The sequence below is a fragment of the Rhinopithecus roxellana genome, chromosome 21 (genome assembly GCF_007565055.1).
Source record: "Rhinopithecus roxellana isolate Shanxi Qingling chromosome 21, ASM756505v1, whole genome shotgun sequence".
NCBI classification, from domain to species: domain Eukaryota; kingdom Metazoa; phylum Chordata; class Mammalia; order Primates; family Cercopithecidae; genus Rhinopithecus; species Rhinopithecus roxellana.
In genome coordinates, this window is record NC_044569.1 from 2,915,172 (window position 1) to 2,934,605 (window position 19,434).

Sequence of the window (19,434 nt, forward strand, 5' to 3'; positions counted from 1 at the left end):
ATTACAGTTTTTTGGTTGCATAACCTTCATTGTACACTAAAAGAATTCCCTTTAAGATTTCAACATTATGAAAAGAATCCCATAGTGGTACTAAAAAACTAATATAAAATCTCCATAGAAGTTTCTGCCTTTTTTTTTCTTTTTTTTAAGTAGCCTACTGGAGCCCAGAATTCCCAGTTTAATAAACCACTTGATGTTTCCTAGTTCTCTTAAAGCAGATCTCGGGGACAGATGGAGAGGGAAACAACGTGCCTTCAGGTGACTTTTCCAGAGAGTGGGCTGAAGCCCAGCGCATGATGAGGGAACTGCGGAACAGGAACTTTGGAAAGCACCTGAGAGAAGCAGAAGCTGATAAAAGGGAGTCACAGCTCTGTAAGAATGCTCCCAAATTCTTTTATCCAGTCCATTCTAATTGATTTGAAACACGATGTATAGAGAACAATGTAGAGTTCTCCATTGTAGGCAGAAGGCCTCATGGTTTCAGTGAATATTACTGTTAGAGCATCACGTGGTGAAAATCGGTAGCCCCCAGGAGACCCAGGTTAACGAGGCGCTGTAGAATATAACAGCTTACCATCATGCAAAAAAAAAAAAGAAGGTTCTTCTAAAAGTTAGATACGGTTGCCTCTTTTTCCTTCTTAACTGTATTTTTCTGATGCTCATGCACCTCTTTCCAGTTTTCTCATTACATCATTATTAATGGTCACCTCACCACTATTGAATTTTTGAATCACAAATTGGTATTAGCACTACTACAGGTTGAGTTTTCCTTTCCAAAATGCTTGGGACCAGACGTGTTTCAGATTTTTGATTTTTTTGGATTTTGGAATATTTGCATAGACTTAATGAGACCTCTTGGAGATGGGACCCAGTCTAAACATAAAATTTATTTACGTTTCATTTACATCTTATACACATATCTTGAAGGTAATTTTATACAATATTTTTAATAATGATGTGCATGAAATGAACCTGTGTGTGTTTGTGTATGTGTAAGACAGAGTCTTACTCCATTGCTCAGGCTGGAGTGCAGTGGTGTGATCTCAACTCACTGCAACCTCCACCTCCTGAGTTCAAGCGATTCTCATGCCTCAGACTCAGAAGTGGCTGGAATTACAGGTGCCTGCCACCATGCCTGGCTAATTTTTGTATTTTTAGTAGAGACAGAGTTTTACCATTTTGGCCAGGCTGGTCTCAAACTCCTGACCTCAAGCGATATGCCTGCCTCAGCCTCCCGAGGTGCTAAGATTACAGGCATAAGCCACCGCGCCCAGCCTCTGAAACAAACTTTTGACTGCATTTTGACTGAAACCTGTCACATGAGGTCAGATGTGGAATTTTCTATTTGTGGCATCATGTCATTGCTAAAAAAATGTCAGATTTTGAAACAATTCAGATTTTGGCTTTTTTGATTAGGGATGTTCAAATTTCTATTACAAAAACAAACAAAAAATGATATACTAGAAATTAACAGAATACATCAAAAGGTTTTGACTAGAGAAAATGCCTCATTAGTTCAAAACTGAGAAATATTAGTTTAGTGCATACTTTTTTCAGGTACTGGTATTTATTCTTTAATAAAATGATGTATCAGTGGTTAATATATAGATACTAGCAGCTTTCTTGCTTAAATTTTTATTGTTCAAATTTAATGTGAGTCTTGGCTTTTAATTGTAAATAGGCAGTATTCACAGTGGAAGAAGCATGCACTTTACCCCCTGCAGTCAGCTCAAGTTCAAGTCCTGAGCCTGACTGGCCATGTAACCCTGGGTCAGCCATCTCATTTCTCATGGCCTCCATCTCCTTATCTAAACATGAGAATGATAATTTTTTGTTTTTCAGTGGAAGTTAAATGAGGCAACATGTACAGTGCACATAGCAGGTCTGTGTCAATGTGAGTTTCCTTTCCCATCCCCTCCAAAGTTCAAGGAAAACCATGAAATGAGTAGAAACTCGATTCTCCCTTCATAGTCTTTATAACCCAGCTTCAGTGTGCTCCTCTATCAAGTAGAAAACGTGAAGTGATGTATTACAGTGCTGAACCGGATAAGGACCTGGCAGAAAACCCACCAGGGGGAGAACAACGGGCTTGCTAATAGTATACGGGATTCTTTAAATGAATACGAAGCCAAACTCAGTGACCTTCGTGCTCGGCTGCAGGAGGCAGCTGCCCGAGCCAAGCAGGCAAATGGCTTGAACCAAGAAAATGAGAGAGCTTTGGGAGCCATCCAGGTGAGTTCACAGTTTGAAGCTGCACACTTTCGTTAATAAGGATGAGAGAAGAAGAGATCTTTATTATTAATAAAGTGGCATAGTCAGGCACCTGTCTGTACATCTAATTATACCACCTCAGACCCAGATCAGATAGGAACAAAGCATTAAATGCAAAACCATAGTCATTTCTAGCCTTCAGCTACCAGAAAAGATTCTGCACTTAAACCACAGACAAAGCAGTGCAAACTGCTTCACCTGCATCCTCGGCTGAAAGAGTATTGGAGGAATAATGTTGCCAAATAGATGAGAAATTAATATTGCTATAGTTAATTCAAAGTATATATTATGTTTTTGGTAATTTACTTTTTGTGTCAGATATGTAAACATAATTATCATAATCACCAGCAAAGGCATTTTAAGCCATAATCTGCTTTATAGGAAATAAAAGTACAGGTCACATACAGAAGCTGCAATGACAGAATTTAGAGCTCTGGATTTTGCAGTTCATATATATATATATTTAGCACCACCACGCCTGGCTAATTTTTGTATTTTTAGGAGAGACAGAGTTTCACCATGTTGGCTAGGCTGGTCTCAAACTCCTGACCTCAGGTGATCCACTCGCCTCAGCCTCCCAAAGTGATGGGATTACAGTTATAGCCACTGTGCCCGGCCTTATAGTTCATATTTCAAGTAGTGAACATTGTATGTGAAAACAATAAGGCCAGGTGCAGTGGCCTATGCTTGTAATCTTAACACTTTGAGAGGCCGAGGCAAGAGGATTGCTTGGGGCCCAGGGGTTTGAGACCAGCCTGGGCAAGGTAGTGAGACCTCGTCTCTACAAAAATGTTTTAAAAAATTAGCTGGGCATAGTGGCATGCGCCTGTAGTCTCAGCTACTCGGGAGGCTGAGGTGGAAGGATCACTTGAACACACTGGTGGGTTGGGGGCAAGCCATTATCGAGCCACTGCACTTCAGCCTAGGCAACAGAATGAGACCTGTCTCAAAAAAAAAAAAAAAAAAAAAATTAAAAACAACAAAAATATGAGAGATTATGTAGGGTTATAAAACAACAGTGAAATCAAAGTTGAATAACATAGGGCAGACCCCAAAACAGGAGGAAGTTGGTAAATGAAAATAAATGATGTCTTAGTGGATGACTCTATGCTTAGCTCCCAAAGCCTCTTTGGATGGTACCATGTCTGTGTGAAGTTGCTGATTATGCCAAGGTAAGGAAGCAGGACCCAACTTTATAGGCCTCTGAACTCTGGCAGCCTTCCAGCCTGGCATTCTCAGGTTCTGTGTGACCTCTCGGTCAAGTGCCTGCTGTGTTCTCATTGGTACTGGCTGATGGTTGGTGATGGTTTATTTACATAAAATCTTTTGGTCTGTTTCAGAAACCAGATTTTGATAATATGCCCATCTCGTTGGGCAAGTTGACCCCTACTGTAGAAACCTTCTTCAGCAGTGATAGCAATTGTTTCATTGGCATATCATTTAAGGAACTATGATAAAATACCTCCACTACAAAAAGAACTGATTTCCTATCACTTTGTAATTGCCTAGACAATGTTTAGGTTCGAGAAAGCATTCTGACTTTGAACTTACTTATATGTTATTGTCCCATAAATTTGTCTGTGCCTTCTGATAATATATCATGGAGCTCAAGCAATTTTTTTTTTCCTCCAGAGACAAGTAAAAGAAATAAATTCCCTGCAGAGTGATTTCACCAAGTATCTAACCTCTGCAGACTCATCTTTGTTGCAAACCAACATTGCACTGCAGCTGATGGAGAAAAGCCAGAAGGTAGAGGAAATAGTTGTTCTCTAGAAAAATCTAAAATATTTTAATTATATTGTGAGAAAACAATGAAATGGGCTGACCTACTTTTTTGTTTTATCAAAGTATAGTCTCTTAGATGCAAGGGAATATATTGAAATGTTAACAATAGTTCTCTCTTGCAAAAGAAGTATGAATGACATGTCTTCTTATGTTCATACGTATTACCTAATTTGTCTGCAATGAACAAATCATTTTTGTGATAACAATAAAAAATTATAATGCTATTTTTAAAAATCAAGCATACAAGCATTTATTAACAAGATATTTAAGACTTGATCAAAAAAACTGATACAATTTCTTAGCAGTTCAATGGGGATTTTAAAGCATCTTTTACAATAATGATTTCTAAGTCATTAAAAAAGTTCTTTGGTTTACTACAACTTTATATTGATGATAACATTGTGCTTTTGTAAAGGTTTCTAAAGGGTTTCTCACCATAATGAGAATGTTCAAGATAGTGGTAAACCTTGGGGAAATATTACCAGTGCTACTGTCTGAAGTGAACAAGGATTAACTGGTATGGTAAATAGGCTTAGAAAATATAACATCTCATTGTTGCCCCTGGAAACACATCAGTTATGATAGAGTTTGAGAAATCAGCATCTACGTTCTTTGCTTGAATTTATACTGTCTTTGTTTACTTGGAAAAAATAGGAATATGAAAAATTAGCTGCCAGTTTAAATGAAGCAAGACAAGAACTAAGTGACAAAGTAAGAGAACTTTCCAGATCTGCTGGCAAAACATCCCTTGTGGAGGAGGCAGAAAAGCACGCGCAGTCCTTACAAGAGCTGGCAAAGCAGCTGGAAGAGTGAGTGTATGGCCCAGGAGACCAGAAGGCCATGTGGGCTGAGCGCAGCAGCTTGTCCTGAGACAAGCAAGGCCCTCCCTGGGTTGGCTGGGTCTCCAGAACTGGGTGGAGGGCAGAGGGTGGGGTCAAGGCCAATGCCCCATGCCCAAGTCAGAAGCAGAGCAGCAATAAGGGCGCTAATTCCTGGCCACATCCTTTGGGCACAGCTACAGAGGCCATCACCTCAGGTATCCACTTACCAAATGAAATGGGAGGGGGCTGGGCTCAAGTTGATGGCACCACTGCAGTCAAACCTGGCCGACAGAGAGAGACTCTGCCATCTCTTTATATTATATTTTATTTTATTTTTTCCATTTCTTAAAAAAAAAAGGAAAGAAAAGAAAAGAAGAAATGGTAAGGTTTGGGGGGATGTCAGCTGCTGGCAGAGGAAGGTTGTGGGGAGTGCCTAACCTGCCCTGTCTTCCAGGATCAAGAGAAATGCCAGCGGGGATGAGCTGGTGCGCTGTGCTGTGGATGCCGCCACCGCCTATGAGAACATCCTCAACGCCATCAAAGCGGCTGAGGACGCGGCCAACAGGGCTGCCAGTGCATCTGAATCTGCCCTCCAGGTGGGCACCTGTACCAGCAGCTTCTCCACATTCACTGTGGAGATGGCTCTTTTTTATATTTTCTTTCCGTGGGCTCCAAGGAATAGAAACAAAGCGTTATTTTAAATCAGAACTTGTTGTATAGGATAGAACTTGCTCTAGATATGGTTAATTTCTGTATTTGACTACTTCATGTCTGTAGCACAGTTTTAAAACTATGTGTAAAACCAGATGGAAATTACACTGATTATCAATTTTCAACCTGAGCAAATATTATATCCTATATCTTACCAGGTATGCTTTTATGCTGTGATCGTTAACCAAAAAGAGACATTTTTGCAGACAACGTGATCAGCATTTTCATCAGGTCATTTGGCCTTACATCTCGGTGTGTCTGTGGAGTCCTGTGGGATCTTATATGCACCGTATGATAATTCCTATATCTGAAAATAAAGAACAAAATATTAAATATCAGAGTTCAGGAGGACAGGCCTTCTTGAATGAGTAAAGGCTTTTCTGTCCCAAAGTTTGAATGCCTGAAAACAACTAAGTTCTCTCTTCTGTTATTGTGGGGGGTTTCGTACGAATGACAGTAAGCAGCTAAAACAAGTGTCACATAATTTGTCAGTATGCCACCAGAGATAGGCCCACCTCCCCAAGCCACATAAGTCACATAGGTGTTAGGGCTAACTGGAGCCCTAACTGTATCTTTTAGGGAACAATCTAATTCTAGCTCCTTCCCCCTTTGCACTTCATCCTTAAAATTACGGGCTTCAGACTAGGATAGAAATCTTATTCCATATTTCCTAACATACAGCATTTGTTTAAGGCTGTTAAATGCTTTGCTTTCAGACAGTGATAAAGGAAGATCTGCCAAGAAAAGCTAAAACCCTGAGTTCCAACAGTGATAAACTGTTAAATGAAGCCAAGATGACACAAAAGAAGCTAAAGCAAGGTATTAAGGGGAGTTGGCAATGGCAGGGATAGTCAGGAGCTTTAAAGGACCTCTGGGACCAGGCAGGACAGCCCTAGAAGCAAATGTTGTTTTTGAATCTCAGTGTCAATGCAGATGATACCTTTTATTTATTTTATTTTATTACTATTATTATTTTTAATAGAGATGGAGTTTCCATTGCCCAGGCTGAAGTGCAGTGGCACAATCATAGCTCACTGTAGCTTTGAACTCCTGGGCTTAAGTGATCCTCCCACTTCAGCCTCCCAAGTGGCTGAGATTACAGGCATGCACCACCAGGCCCAGCTAATTTTTGTATATTTTGTAGAGGCAAGGTCTTGCTATATTGCCCAGGCTAGTCTCAAACTCCTGTCCTTACAGGATCCTCCTGTCTCAGCTTCCCAAAATGCTGAGATTACAAGCATGAGCCATCATACCGGGCCCAGATACTACTTTTTAAATTCATGATTTGTTTATCAATTTCATGTATCCACCCAATATCCTAAATATCCCCCACCCATCATATACAAAATTAACTAGAGCCTTATAAATATAAATAAATCTTGAGAGTGATAGGCCTATTTGGGCCTGGCCTTGGTGGGGAGGCTATTTTAATTTAACTCACCTGTGATCATGGTATTGGCAATCCACATGTCAAGATCATTGGTTTGGGATCATTAGAATAACTGCTTTAAAATTTCTTAAGTACTAAAATCTTTGCAACTAAAAGTCCCCAAAATCACTACTACTGTGAAGCATGAGAATTTTTTTTTTTTGTTTTTTTTTTTGAGACGAGGTCTCACTCTGTCACCCAGGCTGGAGTGCAGTGGCATGATCTTGGCTCACTGCAAGCTCCGCCTCCCGGGTTCACGCCATTCTCCTGCCTCAGCCTCCCGAGTAGCTGGGAATGCAGGCACCCGCCACCATGCCTGGCTAATTTTTTGTATTTTTAGTGGAGACAGGGTTTCACCATGTTAGCCAGGATGGTCTCGATCTCCTGACCTCGTGATCCGCCCGCCTCGGCCTCCCAAAGTGCTCAGCCAGGGCCAGGAATTTTTTAAGCATAAATTTTATCTTTGGAAAATGTTCATGTATTTTACTTACTTATTTTTTTAAATAATTAAACTCTCTCAATCTCACCAAATTTCTGTGTTTCAAAAATACTGTTTCTTGTGTTTCTCCAGGCTCTTGTTGTCATCCGTGAGTCCACAGCCCTCACTCAGCCTCTTAGTCCTTTCAGAGGGATTAAATGATGCCTCTGTAAATTAAATAATTTCTCCCCTTTCTGCTTCCTTCCTTTCCTTCCTTCTTTCTTTCTCTCTTTCTTACACATGATAAAAAATTAAAGACATGAAAAATAAAATACCAAAAAAGTACTAACATACATTCATTTGCCTCGCAAATTTCAAGAATTCAGATTTTCTGGTGTGACATCTGTTGCTCTCTACAAAATTTGAGCTTTGAGGTAGGCTCAGTGTGCTAAATAGGGTTAGGATGCTAACTGTGTAAACCAGTCCTGGAATCATAATTGAAACCATGAATCATCAAGATGGTCTTAAAGCATTTGCTGGTCATTTTCGATGACCCAAGGATGGCAATATTATCAGCTAGGAATGTCTGCTAGCTCCCTTTCTTTCACAGAATTTTAAAAATGTGTCGTTCATTTTGGAAATTAACAGAAACAATGCCTACTTTATGTCTGTATTTGCCTGAATGAGGCTCTTTCAACAACACTCTTGTCCTCTGATGGAAGAGGATCCTTTCTGCATTATTAATTAATTCATTCACTCATATATTCATTTACTCAACAAACAGGTAATAATATTAAGCCTCAACTAGTGCCAGACACTACATTATGTGCTAGGACATGGTAGTGGATAAGACAGATGCATCTTTTACTAAACAGAGTCTCTTACTCTGGGCGGATAAGAAGTTTAGCCTTTGCCAAGTTATTCAGCCTCTCTCTTTCTTCCTGTGTATTTCCAAGCCATTTCCTCAAGGTTCTGATTTGCTGCTGACCTCTGTAACTGGAGGATCCCAGAGCTGTGGGTCTGGACACATGCAGTGGGCATCTCTGAGATGACCCCTAAGAAGCAAGTCTGCTCAATGCTGTGCAGACACTGGCTACTTCAGGGGCCACAAATACCAATGGAGGATCAAAAATGCACAAAGTAATTGCCTCCTAATGCTTTATTTTATTTTAGAAGTCCATCTGGCTCTCAGCAACCTACAGCAAACCCTGAATATTGTGACAGTTCAGAAAGAAGTGATAGCCACCAATCTTACAACTCTCCGAGATGGTCTTCGTGGGATACAGAGAGGTCAGCATCTTCCTAACCCATTGTACTTGGTTGGCTTCTTTTGTTGAATGTTTTAGATACTTATACCTCCCTATTTGTGTGTGCATTAGGTGATATTGATGCTATGATCAGTAGTGCAAAGAGCATGGTCAGAAAGGCCAACGACATCACAGATGAGGTCCTGGATGGGCTCAACCCCATTCAGACAGATGTGGAAAGAATTAAGGACACCTATGGGAGCACACAGACCGAAGACTTCAAAAAGGCTCTGACTGATGCAGATAACTCGGGTATCAGGCGTTCTCTGGCCAGGACATCTTAGCCATTCTCTCCATTGTTATCTGTTTTGGTCCATTTTCATTCTTCCCTGGTGAAGTCTGATCTCAGAAACTAAACCATTAGAAAACAGCTCCACATGACATAGGATATATTCAAAGCATATAGGTAGTCTACTAGTTGGAAGGACCAGATAGGATTTTTAATTTTTAGAAAATACATTGAAAATGCTATTGGTTTTTTTTTTTTTTTTTTTTTTACAAAGTGGAGATATAAGTTTCTTAATCATGAGGCATTGAATTATGATTAATATTAAGAATCAGAAAATAGGCCGGGCGCTGTGGCTCACGTCTGTAATTCCAGCACTTTGGGAGGCCAAGACGGGTGGATCACGAGGTCAGGAGATTGAGACCATCCTGGCTAACACAGTGAAACCCTGTCTCTACTAAAAATACAAAAAATTATCCAGGCGTGGTGGTGGGTGCCTGTAGTCCCAGCTACTCAGGGAGGCTGAGGCAGGAGAATGGTGTGAACCTGGGAGGTGGAGCTTGCAGTGAGCCGAGATCATGCCACTGCATTCCAGCCTGGACAGCAGAGCAAGACTCCATCTCAAAAAAAAAGAAAAAGAAAAAAAAAAGAATCAGAAAACAAAGATTTTTTTTTTTTCTTTCTGTAGTGGTCAAAGTAAAGGATTTGGTACCCAGATTGCAGAATACAATTCACCATGTACAGTAGTTCCTCCTTATCCTCAGGGAATATGTTCCAAGACCCCTAGTGGATGCATGAACCCACAGATAGTACCAAACCCTATATATACTATGTCTTTTCAATCTGATAACCCAGACAGCTACTAAGTGACTAATGGGTGGGTAGGGTAGACAGCAAGGACATGCTGGAAAAAAGGAAGATTCACATGGATGCTACTCCAGACAGCACACAATTCAAAACTTACAAATTGCTTATTTCTGGAATTTTTCTTTTTAATATTTTTGGACCATGGTTGATAGCAAGTACTTGAAACCTCGAGAAGTGAAACCATGGGTAAGGGGGGAACTACTGTAACTAATTATGACCCATCCTGTTCAACATCTGGGGACCAAACATGCCACTTGACAAATACTGTCAGTAAGAACAATTGTAGTTAGCCTTTTCTTAATGCGCAATCTTACATTTCTGTTTTCTAATCTCACCAACAGTGAATAAGTTAACCAACAAACTACCTGATCTTTGGCGCAAGATTGAAAGTATCAACCAACAGCTGTTGCCCTTGGGAAACATCTCTGACAACATGGACAGAATACGAGAATTAATTCAGCAGGCCAGAGATGCTGCCAGTAAGGTGAGTATGTCCCCATGTGGTCAGTGGCCAAGGCTAGTTCTCCGATGAGTTATCACATTCATCAAGAAAGAAAAGACACTTATTTACTCAAGAATTAGTTGTCTTTCTTTCCCCAATTCTTTGGTTGCTTGAAATATAAAGATTGATTTTCTCCTGTCATCCTTTACAAGTGTACATGACCTTCGTACATTCTTACATGATCTTATCATTCTCACATTATCTGGTATATCAGGATCCTGAAGCAGTTTGCCCCCATTGAGTTTATTCAGGCAGAAAGAAGGATTTTCTTCCAGGCCCTAGTTTGTAAACTGTAATTGCACATTCAAGTGAGGACTCTGTGGTCAGAATGTGCCAGTGTGATACTGCACAGGACCTACCCTCCTACTGTAACTTGAAAGTTGTAGAATCCATCTTTGCTGAGGATGGAAGATTTAAGATGACAGCAGTTTTCCATCATTGGAGTACTGATTCACCAGCCTTTCTTGTTTTAACCTGACATTATTTACTTGAATTACTGACACTCGTCTCTTAAAATGTGTTTTGTCCTAAAATGGCATAAATATAATTTCTTATATTTTCCAATAACTCCTAGACAGCCCTACAGGAGAGTTTTGGAGGGAAAGGGTTGGAGAGCCTAGTCAGAATATCACTGCCCTGGAGGCATCGTGCCCGGTAACCAGGCTCACTGTTACTTCTTTTGAGGCTCGGAATCTGCCCTTTCTTCTAAGAAAGCAAAGTATTCCCAACATTAAACCTTGAACAGGAAAACAAACAGCATAAAGCAAAATTTGGAAGAAAGCACCCTCTTCACACTCATACATGCTTTATAAAAACCAAATGAATAAGAATGTATGCTAGCTTTTACCCTTCTGTGTTCATTCACTAATTTATCCAACAAAAATTTGAAGTGTATTATAACACGGTGGTTAATAGCTGTTTAACCAAGCCAGACTGTCTTGGTTTCAATTCTTGCTCTGCCTTTGATGAGCTGTGAGACCTGAGCCCTGTCCCTTTACCTCTCTGTGCTTTAGTTTCTTGGTCTATAGGGCATAGAGAATAATAGTACCAACCTCATGAGATTGTTAGGGTTAAATGAGCTAATGTGGAACAGTGCCTGGCAAATAGTAGATACCATGTTAGTGGAAAAACATAAAATAAAAAGCAATAAGTAAGTGCTTTTGTATGCCTGGTTGGCATTGGCACTTCTTTGGCTTCTGAGGACACAGAAATTATTAAGTCATAGTTCTGAACTCGGGCTGCTCTCCAGCCACTGCAGGTAGTTTCTTAGACTGTGCTAACAAGCTGGATAGAGGTGTGTTATGTATATCTTCAAAATCCCCAGTTCTACCTGGAGAGGCTTGGAATAGCATTAGTAAGTATCATTAACAGACATGGATAAGAAGTTTCATTGCAACATAGTTTGTAATCACACAAAAAGTTTTTTTTTAAAAAAAACCACATTGACAACAGTAAACCTGAATGAGCTGGGGCTATGTTTATCAGCATGAATAAATCCAAACACATAGTGCCCAGCAAAGAAAGCACATTGTAGATAAATGTGTACAGGTGGACACCATTTATATAAAAATATTTAAAACATGAAAAATGGGACTAATTACAGTTTATAAATAAAGGCATATTTAATTTTTAAAAATTATGAAAAAATGTATGGGAATTTGCTTGGGAATCCAGATCCAGAGTAGTGGTGACCTCTGAGAAGGGAGAGGGGAACGGGTGCCAGTTCTGTGAGTCGTGTTCCATTTCATGGTGATGCACATACAGGCATATTCTCCCTCCCTTTCCTTAAATACAAGAAATACCTTAATTTAAAAAATTTAAAGGACGAGTAGGAATTTGCCAGGTGACAAAAAGCAGGAGAGAATGCCAGGCAGAGACTCAGAGAAGGTCCTGAAGGGCAGGGGGTGAGTAGGAGAGAGATGCGTGAAATGAGCCTGCAAATGTGGGACCCCATCGCTAAGTCCTCTGATTTAATGCCTTGCATATACAAGATTCTTGATAAATATTTAAATACTTGATAGAGAAAACGCAGACTTGCCGTAAATCTCATTCTTTTGTGTTTGATCATTAGGAAATATTTATCTTCTTGGTTCACACACCAGGGCTAGTCAGAGAACTTTTGTTATTGGTCTATTACACATAAGTATAAAGTTGAGAGTAAATGTTTGGAAGTTTTGAATAATTTGAATTGCCTCAACATGCAAGCATGTGATCAGTGGGCTTGTATTTTGTCTACCATCTGTTTTATTTTCTAGTTATTTAAATTTGAGTATGTTTTACAAAAGTATTTGTCCCTGGCATATTAGAAAGAAAAAATGGTCCTTCATCACAGATCTTAAGAAGCACTATTTTAGAGAGCCTTGATGCACTCACTCATTTTTCAGGACTGAATGCCTATAATAAATGAAACTGTAACATGTAATATATCCAAGGGAAGCAGTTCCTTTAAAAATGCATTTAAAATATTTTAATATATATAAATATAAATATAATATATGCATATATATTTAATTATATATTATAATATATTTTATGCATATATACTATTATATAATTATATATGCTTTTGTATATTAAATATATAAAATTATATGTTACAGATAATGTATATATAATTATATATGCATTTTAATATAATATATAAAATTATATATTATATAACATAATTATATATGCATTTATTATATATTTAATATATTAAAATGCATATTTATATATAAACAGTATATAATACATAATCATATATAATTATATATTAATATATACTTATATAAATATATTTTGTATATTGAATATATAAATGCATATATTTAAAAACTACATATATATATAAATATATAGATATATATAGTTTTGTTTTTTTGAGACAAGGTCTCACTCTGTTTCCTAGGCTGGAGTCCAGTGGCATGATGATGGCATGCTGCAGCCTGGAGCTCCTGGGCTCAAGCGAGCCTCACACCTCAGACTCCTGAGTAGCTGGGACTACAGGCATGCAACACTGTGCCTGGCTTTTTCTTTTCTTTCTTTCTTTTTTTTTTTTTTTTTTTTTTTAGTAGAGATGAGGTCTTGCCATGTTGCTCAGTCTGGCCTCAAACTCCTGAGCTCAAGTGATCCTCCCAGCTCAGCCTCCCAAAGTGCTGAGATTACAGGTGTGAGCTACTGCGCCTGGCTTAAAATATAGTTTTAATGTATTACATGTCTGACTGTATGCCAGGCACCATGCCAAGTGCCTCCACGGATGTTAGTTCGTCTGCACAAAAATCTTCGAGGGTTGTCATTCATATTATTGTCATTATCATTATTATTATTGCTGGCCCAGAGGACTAAATGCACTGCTCAAATATCCCTGACTAATAAAAAACACAAATGCCTTATGACACAGCTCCCAAAACAACTTCATGAGTTTATAATCTGGGTCTTGGAGATTATGATCCAGGGCTTAGACACATTCACATTCCCTTGCTCCTTATCATAACAACTCAGGAAAGGCTGATGCATGGCTACAAGTCACAAACTAGCTCTCTGAGCACGCCTACTTTCTTCACAGGACAGTGTTTGACACCTTGTAACTTACTCCTCACAGGTTGCTGTCCCCATGAGATTCAATGGTAAATCTGGAGTTGAAGTCCGACTGCCAAATGACCTGGAAGATTTGAAAGGATACACATCTCTGTCCTTGTTTCTCCAAAGGCCCAACTCAAGAGAAAATGGGGGTACTGAGAATATGTTTGTGATGTACCTTGGAAATAAAGATGTAAGTATTGCTTGGACATCTCCCTTGTTTTTGAAGCAATATTTTTCAAGATGTGTGCTTTTGAGATGTGTGGCACAGCTGCATCACTGCCATTAGCACAGCAGGCAGAAATCCTACTAAGACTTCAACAAATCCCTCCAGCTTCCTCCCTGTCCACCTCCCCACTGTGGCAGTGCCCTCGAGGGATTTCCCATGCATCCTGGATTGTTGGTTGCTGGAGGATCAAGAGGCCTTACCCAATGGACCCAACACATGGGCACATGTGTGTACATGTAAAAAACATACGTACCTGGGGAGGGTGATTGGCACCCCTCCATACTACCAAGTTGTATAATTGACACCACATTACCAGGGATCAATACCAAGCCTTCATGGAAATCAACAGTAGCTCCTCCTCATGGAATTGTGACCTTGTCCTCTTCCTCAGACCGCCCAGCTGCAGACCCTTCCTCAAACCTGTGGGATGGGGAGATTATGGGTGAGGACTGGAGTGGAATGAATCCTCCCTCTCGTGCCTAAATGATAGGAAAAGCAGTTGCCCATCTCTTTATCAGTGTAAATTCATTACTACTGCTACTATCAGTGTAAATTCATTACTACTGCTACTATCAGTGTAGATTCATTACTACTGCTACTATCAGTGTAGATTCATTACTACTGCTACTATCAGTGTAGATTCATTACTACTGCTACTATCAGTGTAGTGTAGATTCATTACTACTGCTACTATCAGTGTAGATTCATTACTACTGCTACTATCAGTGTAGATTCATTACTACTGCTACTATCAGTGTAGATTCATTACTACTGCTACTATCAGTGTAGATTCATTACTACTGCTACTATCAGTGTAGATTCATTACTACTGCTACTATCAGTGTAGATTCATTACTACTGCTACTATCAGTGTAGATTCATTACTACTGCTACTATCAGTGTAGATTCATTACTACTGCTACTATCAGTGTAGATTCATTACTACTGCTACGATCAGTGTAGATTCATTACTACTGCTACGATCAGTGTAGATTCATTACTACTGCTACGATCAGTGTAGATTCATTACTACTGCTACGATCAGTGTAGATTCATTACTACTGCTACGATCAGTGTAGATTCATTACTACTGCTACGATCAGTGTAGATTCATTACTACTGCTACGATCAGTGTAGATTCATTACTACTGCTACGATCAGTGTAGATTCATTACTACTGCTACGATCAGTGTAGATTCATTACTACTGCTACGATCAGTGTAGATTCATTACTACTGCTACGATCAGTGTAGATTCATTACTACTGCTACGATCAGTGTAGATTCATTACTACTGCTACGATCAGTGTAGATTCATTACTACTGCTACGATCAGTGTAGATTCATTACTACTGCTACTATCAGTGTAGATTCATTACTACTGCTACTATCAGTGTAGATTCATTACTACTGCTACTATCAGTGTAGATTCATTACTACTGCTACTATCAGTGTAGATTCATTACTACTGCTACTATCAGTGTAGATTCATTACTACTGCTACTATCAGTGTAGATTCATTACTACTGCTACTATCAGTGTAGATTCATTACTACTGCTACTATCAGTGTAGATTCATTACTACTGCTACTATCAGTGTAGATTCATTACTACTGCTACTATCAGTGTAGATTCATTACTACTGCTACTATCAGTGTAGATTCATTACTACTGCTACTATCAGTGTAGATTCATTACTACTGCTACTATCAGTGTAGATTCATTACTACTGCTACTATCAGTATAGATTCACTACCCTTACAGGCATTTTGAATGGCTGGTTTTAGCTTTTAATCCCTCCTTTTTAAATATATTTCTTTGACATAAGTGTCAGAGGAAAAGCTAATCACTCACTGGGTTAGGATTCAGTTGTTGAAAGAGAAATGCTTGAAATATGGTTCCCAAAAATTCTGCCCAATTAGGAAATTGTTAGTTGTCACTAGTGGATCTTGTATTTAAAGATTCTTAAAATCAACACTATTGCTAATTACTCTTCCATGCTTCAAGAGGTAGGCATTTTATTTGTAGCTTTCTTATGTCATGATTTTTTGCTTTGTTTTGTGATAAAATGCACATTACTTTATTCCTTCAACACATTTATACCATATACCTACTATGTGTCACATTCTGGCTTTGTGATAAACAAAAATTATTTCTCGAATGTACTTAATGCCAATGCACACTTAAAATGGTTAAAATGGTAAGTTTTATGAATATTTTGCCACGATTTTAAAACATTTTGTTTCTACCTTAAGGTGCTCACATTCTAGCAGGGAAGAAAGATGCATATATAACTAATCACGATAACATAGAGGTGTGATAACAGAGGCATGCCCAAAGTGTTAAGAGGATGTTGTGTAGTACTGGGAGAAGCAAAATGGCTTATCTCCCTTACCAGACTAAAATCTGATGGACGACTGAGTCCGTATCTGGGCCCTCTGTATGGCAGGTGCTTGGCACATATTTGTAGACTGAGCAAATGGAGGGATGAGTAAATGAGTGCCCTATAGTATGAGCAGAGACAGCTCTCGCATTATTAACTCAGCATTCTGTATTATTCTATAAAAGATTGCACCTTGTTTATTCTGTCTCTCCAAGGCTTATTGCCTAAAACCTGTTAGTTATTTGAAATGCATCCTCATCCTCTTAGGATGGGAAGTTGGGAAACCACAGTGTGAAGTGTTCTGAGGTGGCCCTTTGTCTCTAGGCCTCCCGGGACTACATCGGCATGGCAGTTGTGGATGGTCAGCTCACCTGTGTCTACAACCTGGGGGACCGTGAGACTGAACTCCAAGTGGACCAGATCTTGACCGAGAGTGAGACTCAGGAGGCAGTTATGGATCGGGTGAAATTTCAGAGGTATAAGCCTGATTGACTGTTGCTCTTTGTGAACCTGACCTGCGCTCACCAAACTTCCATGTATACATGTTGCTGAACCCCATTTTTAGTGGCTTGGCTTTGAATTCTTTAATTTTTTCATGTAACTCTATATTCTAAATTCATTTTAAACAGAATTTATCAGTTTGCAAGGCTTAATTACACCAAAGGAGCCACATCCAGTAAACCAGAAATACCCGGAGTCTATGACATGGATGGTAGAAACAGCAATACACTCCTTAATTTGGATCCTGAAAATGTTGTATTTTATGTTGGAGGTTACCCACCTGATTTTAAAGTAAGTGTAAATGTTATTTCACTGAATGAAATATTTAAATTTTAATTTGGTATGGTGATGACCTCATGTCTCTATTTTAATTATTAATTACATGTAAAATGGATTTAACCGCACATTCTTACAGCACATTCTAGCGATAATAATTAACACTTATTGACTGCTTCCTCTGTGCACTCAATAGAAACTGTTCTAAGCTTAAGTATGTTAATTTAAATAAGCATCATGATCATTCCCATTTTACAGATGAGGAAACAGAGACAGAGGGGTATAATAACTTGCCCACAGTCATACAGCTAGTAAATAGCAAAGCCAGGGCATCTTGTTCCAGGGTTCACATTCTTAATTAACCCTTATGCCAAAGTGACTGTTGAAAGTGATTAATTGATACTATTTTGATTATTGTCCTTTGTTCAATTGGTAGAAGATGTTTTATTTCATTTTCAGCTTCCCAGTCGACTAAGGTTCCCTCCATACAAAGGTTGTATTGAATTAGATGACCTCAATGAAAATGTTCTGAGCTTATACAACTTCAAAAAAACATTCAATCTCAACACAACGGAAGTGGAGCCTTGTAGAAGGTAAATAAAATGTAGAAACCAGAAACTCTGTAACTGGAGTTTTGGTAACTTGCAGTACTTTTACATATGCTAAATGATGGGCCAGTGAGATGCTATTGATGTTGCTAGTGGCTTTGGGCCAGTAGTTCTTCAAGTATGCATGCATGCAACACTGGCAGTCCCGCCCTAAAATCTAATTATGGTAGTCTCTTCCTAATTTGTATGAAATGCTAGATTGATAGAGTTTTCTCACTTAAAAAAAGTCTTTATGAAAATTTTTGTGCCTCCTATCACAAAATATTTAATATTAGATGGTACCTGATTTAGAGGCCTGATTTAGTGGCTCATGCCTGTAATCCCAGCACTTTGAGAGACTGAAGTGGGCAGATCACTTTGGGCCAGGAGTTTGAGACCAGCCGGGCCAACATAGCGAAACCCCATCTCTATTAAAAATACAAAAATTAGCTGAATGTGATGGCGTGTGCCTGTAGTCCCAGCCTCTTGGAAGACTGAGGCAGAGGAATCGCTTGAACCCAGGAGGTCAAGGTTGCAGTGAGCCAAGATCATGCCACTGCACTCCAGACTGGGCAACAGAGTGAGACTCCATCTCAAAAAAAAAAAAAAAAAAAAGGAAAAGAAAAGAAAAAAAAGTGGTTTACAAAGTGTGCCATGACTGTTTTGGTACTCTTCCACCTCTATCTTTTTGAAAATTGCTGCCTTGAGCTCCTAACCTTCCCTACAATTATGAGGACATGGTATATTCTAATATGAGGTGGACCAAATATCTATTATTCAAAATAAAATTACATTGCAAGTTAATAATCTCTTACATTTCAAAATCTTCAGCTGGTGGACCACGTCTTCCTAAGTAGACATTTCCAAAAGGGACTCTTACTCATCTTTTGTCGAGCTAGGGTTTGATTGTCAGAGTATAAGAGCACATCCAGGAGAAAAAGCTGGCTGCTTTCACATTTTAAAGATGTCTCCTCTGCTTTAGCAAAATTATGACAACTAGATTGCATTTTCTTGGCTCCATTTTTCAGATAGCAGCATCCCGTATTAGTAAGCACACTGGCATGGTGATCATTTGCTGCTGTGTTCTAACTTATGATGATTAATGTTGACAGGAGGAAGGAAGAGTCAGACAAAAATTATTTTGAAGGTACGGGCTATGCTCGAGTTCCAACTCAACCACATGCTTCCATCCCAACCTTTGGACAGACAATTCAGACCACTGTGGATAGAGGCTTGCTGTTCTTCACAGAAAACGGGGTAATCTATAACAAGCATCCAGATGCAACCAAATATATTCATTCTGTTTAGCAATTTGGAGATAACTGGGTTGTTATAAATGACCCACTAGATCTGGAAAACAATGTGCAAATGTTACCTACATCCTTTTCCTCCACCCAGTTGTACTTTCTTTCTATTGGCTAGGAAATGTACTTTTTTAAAAACATTTTTAGTTTTAGGGGTACATGTGCAGGTTTGTTATGTAGGTAAATCGCATGTCACAGGGGTTTGGTGCGCAGATTATTTTATCACTCCGGTAATAAGTGTAGTACTCAATAGGTAG

At 39.0% G+C, this 19,434-nt stretch overlaps 1 protein-coding gene across 2 annotated transcripts in view; it reads left to right on the top strand.

Annotated features, from left to right (window-relative positions):
• The window catches only part of LOC104678039 (laminin subunit alpha-3), a 94,422-nt gene that overhangs the window by 37,608 nt on the left and 37,380 nt on the right, over positions 1-19,434 (top strand). For both annotated transcript variants that reach the window (XM_030926086.1, XM_010383228.2), the window contains 14 exons: positions 205-372; positions 2,036-2,232; positions 3,904-4,020; positions 4,711-4,865; positions 5,332-5,473; positions 6,305-6,407; positions 8,609-8,725; positions 8,815-8,994; positions 10,177-10,319; positions 13,921-14,091; positions 16,834-16,985; positions 17,139-17,301; positions 17,746-17,879; positions 18,986-19,130. In XM_030926086.1, coding sequence (XP_030781946.1) covers positions 205-372; positions 2,036-2,232; positions 3,904-4,020; positions 4,711-4,865; positions 5,332-5,473; positions 6,305-6,407; positions 8,609-8,725; positions 8,815-8,994; positions 10,177-10,319; positions 13,921-14,091; positions 16,834-16,985; positions 17,139-17,301; positions 17,746-17,879; positions 18,986-19,130 — 2,087 coding nt within the window. The remainder of the gene's footprint in view (positions 1-204; positions 373-2,035; positions 2,233-3,903; positions 4,021-4,710; positions 4,866-5,331; positions 5,474-6,304; positions 6,408-8,608; positions 8,726-8,814; positions 8,995-10,176; positions 10,320-13,920; positions 14,092-16,833; positions 16,986-17,138; positions 17,302-17,745; positions 17,880-18,985; positions 19,131-19,434) is intronic.